Raw genomic sequence first — 8,506 nt, 5'->3', positions numbered from 1 at the left:
AAATAAAATGATCATTTACTTCTTTTCTAGTTATGCAATTACAAAATAAAATGATCATTTACTTCGACGAATTTCATTTTTGGTTTGGCAAGCCAGAAGATGAGCAGGCAGACTAGTATGTTCAGTTTGGCTGTTCATTCCCCTACTACCATCCTTTTCTAATTATCTCAAGCAAAATCAATCTACATGCCCCATCAGTTTGTAGATTTGGGATGCTTTGAGATACACGGTACTTCACAAGCAAAAACTAAGCTATCCACCAGGCTTACATTCTCACTGTGGTTTGCCCAACTGCTTAGCAAAAGCTCAAAAGGGACGAGGCCAAATCCGACTCTGAGATGAGTGTGGCAGAATAGATATCCCTCCAACCTGAGATTTAAGTTTAACGAATATTGCTCACTCTATAGATCACTAGTTGCAGCCCCTCTGGGCATGTTTCTTACAGCACTCCTGGAAAAATTAACACCAGGCCATGGAACAATTGATAAAATTGTTAATCTTATTCAACTTTCATTTTGTATCTGCTAAGGACAATGATCAAGTTTTATTACAATCAAAGATCAGGCCACACCCAAACTGATAAAACTGTCAATCTAATCAAAACTTCATTTTCTGCCTTTCAGATATGATGAACTGATTACAACACCGGTCTTCAAAAGGTGGCCCATTGTACTTCAAGATGACGTTCCACAAGAAATTAAACTGATGGTACTACTAGGCATCTGCCCCTCATGGAATTGGAAAACATATCGAATAGTTGAATGGAGTTGGATAATTTCTGGACCCATTTAATGACAAGTTTAGACCCACAAGACACAGTCTGTACTGCAAACTTTTGTTATTCACTACAGCTGCCTGGTTGTCTTGGTCCCGCCACAAGACATACAACCGGAGAACAATGGTTCCATCCAATATTGCATCCGCACATTCTCAATTGAAAATAATCGTACAGGATTAAACTAGACCTTTGAACAATTTTGTATGAAAGACATTCAGCACAACTAGTGTTCTTGTCAGACCACCATGTGCAAATAAATCTAGTGCCTATTTGTTCCACAATATTTAATTGCTCTGAAATATCCATCGTGTTTATTTAAATGTACACACTCGTTGGAAATATACTGTCACTATTATAATTAAAACCCCTTGACATTTTGCAAGAATGTCCCAAGTACAAAAGATCAGTTTGCAAGGGAACATACTATATCTCAATGCCAAGCAGATGTGATCTAGACCGTAAGAACCATAAGAAAAGCTTTTTCACTCCCAAGCGGCGGGTCTGGACTTCACAAGCCACCATGACAATGTGGATTCCTAATAAATATGGAGTTACATCTAAGATCCTAGCATTGCTAGCTCTACATCAAAAATCATAAAACTGAAGTGATAACTTCTGGTGCCCCTCTTCTGTCTTCTGTTACCTCTATGCAAAATTGTTTGCATTTTTACCATTTCGTTCATGGACATTGTAATGAATCCATGTCCTGTAACGTCAGCAGAGAAGCTGGTGTAAATTATCAAATTATAAGGGCCTCTTGGTGTTTCTACTGTGAAATTGTCAATATACAATGGAGTTGCACCATCTGAGAATGCTATTGTTTGGCATAAACTTAGAAATGGTTGCTTCTTAAAATGATTCCATTCACATTATAATGAACCTAGTGGCTGGAATGAAATGATTGGCAAACACAACCAGCAAACCGACACTTCTCTCTATGATAGATTGATTTTGCATTCCTCGAACAGCACACTCCCAATTGCATATCACCCAATTCGAGTTTTATCCCTCCAGGGAAATAGATGCTCTGACCATGTATTTGACCTGCTTGATATTCTCACAGGCTAAACCAACTTATCAACTCTCTCAAAACACTCTGTTTCATGTCAGACTGCACTCGACAAAGTATGCTAGACTGAATCATAAACTTACTAGATATTGAAGAGGGAGTTTCACTTCTAAATATAAGAAAATGAAGAATAAAGCCTCACAAATCCAGTATGGGCATCCCTTTCATCATTTCTTGTGAGTTAGTAATATATCATACAAGTGTAGGACATTGAAGGTTAATATTTAGAATGGAGGTGCCCATTGCATTCAGTTATTTCTCGGGCAATGCTAAATTCATGCAAAAGCTTTAACTTACACTCCAAAAGTAAGTCATAAGCAATTTGGTTAAATGCCTCTCTATAAGATATTTCAGATTACCATGGGACTATCCAGAGTATTCCTCTAGTAACTTGAACAAATTTCAAATTAAAGAAAATGTATTTTCTTTGAAGAGTCCATTGTGCTAAAATAATAAGAATTAATAAATTACACTAGCCACAGAAGTTTGATTTCAAAGCCTTAAACATCACTTCTCTTTATATTACAAGCTCTCTCATAAACAAGGGAATTCATAACAGAAAACAGCCTATAAACCAAACGGCTGTTTACTTAATTAGTTGACAGTAGCACACTTGTATGTGTGCATACAATGAATAAACTGTGAGCTGAAGATAAATCCGATCCTCCTTTTCATCCAAAATGCACAGTGAAAAATTCATTCCCAAATGTGCATTGTTTTCACATTGTGAGCTTGTACAATCTCTATTGTTCTTATCTCCTCAATCTTGTATTATGACCAGTAAAGCTCAGTAAAAATGCACTCCCAACACACATGAACAGAAGATTCTGAGCTTCCAATCCTTTACACTTCATATCTCCTCCACCTTGCCCTATGGCCAGCATTACTGCTGCTGCCCATTTCCCCATCACTATTATCATCCATCTCTATAGTCTGTTTGTCACTTGGCTTCAGAGTTCTGTCTCCTTGTGAATCCTGGCGACGAAGTCGAGATGCCTCTCTCCCACTTCGACGATCCTGTAATAGACTCCAAGTTCATATCAAAAGGTACAAGAATGTTGCTGCAAAGTAAATCATACACCAGACATATTTTGAAAAAGAACTACTACTCTCCTGTATCAGTTCAAGAAAGGTGAACTTACATCACGGAAAGGAATTTCATCTGCTTCAAGCATGTGTATTATATGACCCATCTTTGGCCTCTTTTGAGCATCTGGATCAACACAACGAAGAGCAACCAGCAACGCTCGTTTTAAAGCCCGTGGAGATGGCTTCACATCCATTTTTGGGTCTACTACTTCATCCGACCTCCGGCTTCCAACCATTGTTTTCAACCAGTCTACCAAATTGACCTGGGAATTTTCCAATAGTTGAAGTAAGCTCCTGAATAACTGTGCTGAATACAAAGTGAAACAACATCAAATACTTTAACCTAACCTCATTTGCATGTCTGGCATAATCAACTGGGTTTCTACCACAAATTATCTCCATGATAAGCACCCCAAAACTGTAGACGTCACTCCTCTCGTTGAGCATTCCGGTACTGGCATACTCAGGTGCTACGTACCTGCAAGAAAGACACCAAGCATATGGTATTCATCAATAACAGAGTTTACTTTTCCTAAATCCAAAATAACAGAAAATTTCAAAATTGCATGTAATAAACATTGATGAGAAGAGGATAAACCAACCCAAAAGTTCCCATAACACGGGTTGTGACATAGCTTCTCTCAGAACCTATGAGTTTTGCCAGGCCAAAGTCTGACACCTTTGGATTCCATTGCCTATCCAGCAGTATGTTGCTTGATTTCACATCCCGATGGACAACTTTTGGTTCTAGGCCTTCATGCAGATATGCTAGCCTGAACATTAGTAACAGTTTAGATAAGTTGATCCGTTATCATGAATTGCACAAATGCACTGTCCAGCAATGACTCCAATGGATAAGAAAGTAATAAGAGACTATGTACCCTTTGGCTGTTCCAAGAATGATCTTCATCCTAATATCCCACGTGAGAGGACTGCTAGGTCCTACATCTCCATGCAGCCATTGTTCCAAGTTACCATTGTCTACAAACTCATAGACAAGCATCCTGAATATAACCAACAACTTGTCTAGCTTAACTTTCCCATCTTACAATAGATTCCTACCTTTTCAAAAAAAAAGACAAATATAGATTATTAAAATGTATACACATTATTTGAAATGTAAAATCGCAAAGGAAGTTCGATCTTTTAGGAATGAAATATATGGATCTTCTTCATTTTTCAAAGACAGACAGATCCCCAAATCCATAAACAAACTGAAGATCACCTTTCTTTAGTTTAGAGACACACTCACGGTGGGCATATTTCTCTTTTCATAGTCAAGATCAAGAAGAATTTGTTAGGGCCTTGATCAATACCTGTGTGCGCCTTCAGCACAGTAACCAAGCAACCGCACCAAACATTTGTGCCTGACTCTTCCAATAGCTTCAACCTCAACTCTAAACTCCTTCTCAGCCTGCCCCCTGTACAGCATTCTACTTGTTAATAAAATTCAAAGAAACACTAGCCGCTGTTTCAACTTGAAAGTGGGTTTTGTTGTCAGCCCAGAATAGAATATGTTTCCAGTTTGCTGAATTTTGCAGATCTATAGCTCAATATTGCATTAAGGTCATTGCTTCTCTACTAAATATAACTAGGCTGGTCTAAGGAGCCATTTAAGCATCATACAAATAACAAAATGGATCTTTCTATAATAGCTTTTTAACAGTCGATCGAAAGGGTTTCGAATTTAATGGAAATTGCATGCGTTACTTGTTGTTTAGCAGGTTCTTTACAGCGACAGAAGTACCATCCGTCAATTGACCGCGGTAGACAATACCGTAACCACCCTCACCAATAACACGGTCATCAGAGAAGCATTTGGTTGCAATCTCAAGCTCTCTGAGAGTGTACCAATGACCCCAACCCAAATGAGATACTTCTGGGACAGCTGGAGACAATGTATCCGAGGACCGCGCCTCGCCGCTGCAATGTGAAGAAGGCTTCTCGGGGGATATAATCCTGTGATCCTTGCCTAACTCAACACATATTTTATGTCTTTCATCAATAGGAGCTGCCCTTGCATGATAGCCCCTGCCTACAATCTCTTGGCCTCTGAGGGACGTCCTTCCATGGATTGCATCAACATCAGAATTAACTCTCTCGTTGTCATAAGGGGTATTGGAACGCTTCCCAGTTCCTACCTGCACCACAACTTTCTCTGTATCATCTCTCAGAGTACTATGGCCATGCCCTGCACGCAACGGTACTGTATCAACCTTTACCTCCTGGATCTCCTTGGACACCACCGGTATCATTGCCGTAGATGCATATTTCTTTGGTATTCTCTTGGATTTCCTCTTTGAAGTTAACCATACTGATAAACACAACAATATCAGAATTATGAATGCTCCTACACAGATTCCTATCACAACCCACAACTTGAGGCCAAGTATTGAAGTCTTCTTGGACAATTCATTGTTCAGAAAGCCTGTACTTGAAGTACCCATGTTTGAACAGGAGGATTCAGATCCTGTTTATGTCACAGAAATGAGTGTTCTAGAGGCCTGGAATCAGTTTGGATCCTGAAGCGGAATGGCTCTGCATTTGAGCTCAATGTAGTTGAAGATCCCCAATCCAGACCGAATGTGGTAGACCTGCAGCTTGTTCTCTGCATTGAGCGCTCGCTCCTCCAATAATATGCGCCCTTCTGGAAAAGGAAAAACTAAATCTTTATGGAATAATTATACAATCTGCAAGGACAAAGGCTTAATTCCATGACACCCAACAATGGCTTCAAGGATAACCTCATATATAATCTACAGGGCCAAATACTTAATTCCCAGATACCCAATAATAGCTTTGAAGATTTTGAATCCATTCAATGATTTCCAAAAATTATCTTGAGGATTTTGAAAGAAAAATGCAATCTAAAAGGCCCTACAGACATCCTGCAACATGAAATGACTGAGTTCATGATGCCCAAAACATGGTTTTGAGGTTTGAAACTCCGCAATCACATACCTGGTCTGATAAAGCTGGTGACAGAAGAGCCTTTGATGATGAACCCAATCCTCATATAATTGTGATCTGTGCAGAAACGCATTTCTCAGCTAGCAATTTGGGTTTGATAAATTGATTTTAATGAAGCACTGGTAGTCATAATGAATATGTAGAAGATGATAAACAGTGCGAAGGGAAAGGGAATATGTATAAAGGCGAGAGTGTCCAGTGGGTGGGCTATATCTACGTACGTGGCTTCCATATTTTCCACTTAACTTGAGGTGGAAATAAAGAATATAATTATAAATAATACAATCTACAGGAAGAATGTCATGCTGTTGTCAACAGCCATTGTTGATTGGTCACATGGAGATCAATGAAACCAGTGCCATGGATTAAATTGTTTACTGCAACAATAGAAATGGGGAGGAGATAATATCAAGGAATAGTGGGTGGTGACTCTTATGTCATTTAATGGAATTTGCACACAGTTGATCTGTCAATGTCCTCTTTCATGTTAACATTGATTGAAGGTTCTTCCCGTTAACTGGAGGTATCAACATCTACTTAAAGATATGGTATCATGGATTATTAGCTACAATTCCAGTGACTTCTGCTTTTTTTGGGATGTTCTGCGACCTTATCCTTGGGAGGTGAAATGGGAAAGACATAAGATGAGGATCTTAGTGGGGGAATTTTCTTTTTAAGGGTACTAAATTTGTTGGGGCATTTTCATGTGAAGGGTACTGAAGTAAGTAATATCGATTTAAGGTGAAATTGGTGGTTATTAAAGTAAAAAGTTATAAAAAAACTTTAATATTATTGACTTTGTTTATAGAATTTATTGTTAAAAAAAAAAATCCTTATGTTTAATTTCAAGTTGCAATACCAATAACATAGCGTAGTGTTTGTTAACTTTTTTCTTTTCAAGTTACCATTCCAATAACATAGTGTTGGTTAACTTTTTTTTAACATCCTGCGACCTTATCTCTAGTAGGTGAAATGGGAGACCTAAGAATGAGGATTTCAGTGGAAACATTTTCTTTTTAGGATACTAAAGTAAGTAATATCCTTGTGAGGTGAAATTGGTGATTATTTAAGTATAAAGTCAAGGAAAACTTTAATGTGATTGACTTTGTTTATAGAATTTATTGTTTTAAAAGTTAGAGATTCACATTCTAAAGAATAAAGTAGGTATGTTTTTTAAATTTAATAATAAAATGATTTTTTTTTGGCTATAGATAAAAAGTGTATGATGTTTAACTAGATTGTAATTTTGAAAATAAATTATTAATATTATATATATTAAAATAATTATATAATAAGGTAGGGGAGGTTGTCCCCTCTCCCCTATTCTATTTGGCATTTACATCGATAAGTTCGAAGGCTATTTAGAGGAAGCAGGATGTGATGGCACGATCTTAGCTGGGATAGTCGTTATCCTTCTTCTCTATTCTGACGATATTGTTCTTTTGGCAAGGTGTCCATCTGATCTTGATAAGCAACTCAAGCTTCTTAAGGATTTCTGCTCTACCATGGGTATGACTGTTAACACTGACAAAACAAAAGTTATGATTATCAAATCCAAGAAGGACACTTATGCTAATTTTATGTATGACAATAATAACTTGGAGGAAGTGTATTCTTACAAGTACCTAGGAATTGATATCCATCACAAGCTCAACTGCAACCATAGCATTTAGAAAAGGATTAATGGGGGGTGGAAAGCTTATGTTGGTCTTGAAAATAATTGTAGAACAGCAAACCTCGTAATGTGGGATAAAAAGAAGTTCCTCTTTGAAACTGTAGTCACTCCTGTTATCTTATATGGCTGTGAGGTTTGGGATTGCATCATCTCCAGAGAATCATGGAGAAAGATTGAGCAAATCCATAAGCGTTTTATAACTTATAACTTGAAAATAAAAAGTAATACACCCTATCTTATTCTCCTTATAGAAGCAAGTCTTTCCCCTATTGAGAGCCTAGCTATGCTTAGGTTTCTGTTGTACAAGCACAAACTCAATAACATAGACGATCATAGACTTCCTAAGCTAGCTTTAAATTCCAGCCAAAACCACCTAAGGCTCAATCGAGGGTGGCATAAAGACACAAGGGCTTGGTTAAACTATTGGGAGATCAACGAGAATGATGCATTGCAAAACATAAATAACATTAAAGATATTTTTACTTCTAAGTTTAAAGAAAAATTGTGGTGTGAGAAAGATTTAGCAGCTAAAAGAAAATTAAGTTATTATAAGAAGGTCATCAACCCCACCCTAGAAGATCAAAAGTATCTCTCTATTTTAACTAGCTCAAAGAAGAAAATTAATATAGCAAAGATTAGAATGAATTCTCATGAGCTCCATAGTGAAACAGGTCGTTGGGCAGTTCCTAAAACGCCATGGATGGAAAGGATCTGCCATATATGTGAGAATAGGAGCATCGAGGATGAAAACCACTTCCTCTTAGAGTGCCCTGCATACAACCACATTAGATCTCGGTTTCACAATCTTTGTTACAATACTGACCTTCCTAGCCTTTTACAATGTCAAGATTATAGTGAGCTCGAGAGGCTTCTCTCCGAGCTTTTTGAGCATAGGAATAAAATCTTAAATCAAAATAAATAATTT

At 37.6% G+C, this 8,506-nt stretch overlaps 1 protein-coding gene across 1 annotated transcript; it reads right to left on the bottom strand.

The window, feature by feature from the left end:
- Window positions 1-2,229: 2,229 nt before the first annotated feature.
- LOC149211526 (putative serine/threonine-protein kinase At1g01540) lies at window positions 2,230-6,119 on the bottom strand. The gene is made up of 8 exons (XM_089391525.1): window positions 5,898-6,119; window positions 4,647-5,583; window positions 4,253-4,357; window positions 3,818-3,940; window positions 3,539-3,709; window positions 3,285-3,414; window positions 2,990-3,199; window positions 2,230-2,864 (listed from the first exon to the last, which is right to left on the bottom strand). Exons 2-8 carry the CDS (start codon window positions 5,381-5,383, stop codon window positions 2,691-2,693), a joined length of 1,650 nt encoding a protein of 549 aa, XP_089247651.1. The 5' UTR covers window positions 5,384-5,583; window positions 5,898-6,119; the 3' UTR covers window positions 2,230-2,690.
- Between the last annotated feature and the right edge of the window lie 2,387 nt (window positions 6,120-8,506).

The sequence above is a fragment of the Pinus tabuliformis genome, chromosome 1_1 (genome assembly GCF_031772625.1).
Source record: "Pinus tabuliformis cultivar Carrire ecotype Pingquan chromosome 1_1, CPIR1, whole genome shotgun sequence".
In the NCBI taxonomy this organism is placed as follows: domain Eukaryota; kingdom Viridiplantae; phylum Streptophyta; class Pinopsida; order Pinales; family Pinaceae; genus Pinus; species Pinus tabuliformis.
The sequence above is the reverse complement of the archived record's forward strand: the minus strand, read 5'-3'. Positions and strand labels throughout refer to the sequence as shown.

Excerpts from the sequence above, each read along its gene's own strand:
- LOC149211526 (XM_089391525.1), bottom strand. The coding sequence starts at position 5,383 with ATGGGTACTTCAAGTACAGGCTTTCTGAACAATGAATTGTCCAAGAAG. Across the intron at positions 4,358-4,646 it reads AAGAACCTGCTAAACAACAA|GGGGCAGGCTGAGAAGGAGT; the intron begins GTAACGCATGCA and ends AATGCTGTACAG. Across the intron at positions 3,415-3,538 it reads CGTGTTATGGGAACTTTTGG|GTACGTAGCACCTGAGTATG; the intron begins GTTGGTTTATCC and ends TCTTTCTTGCAG.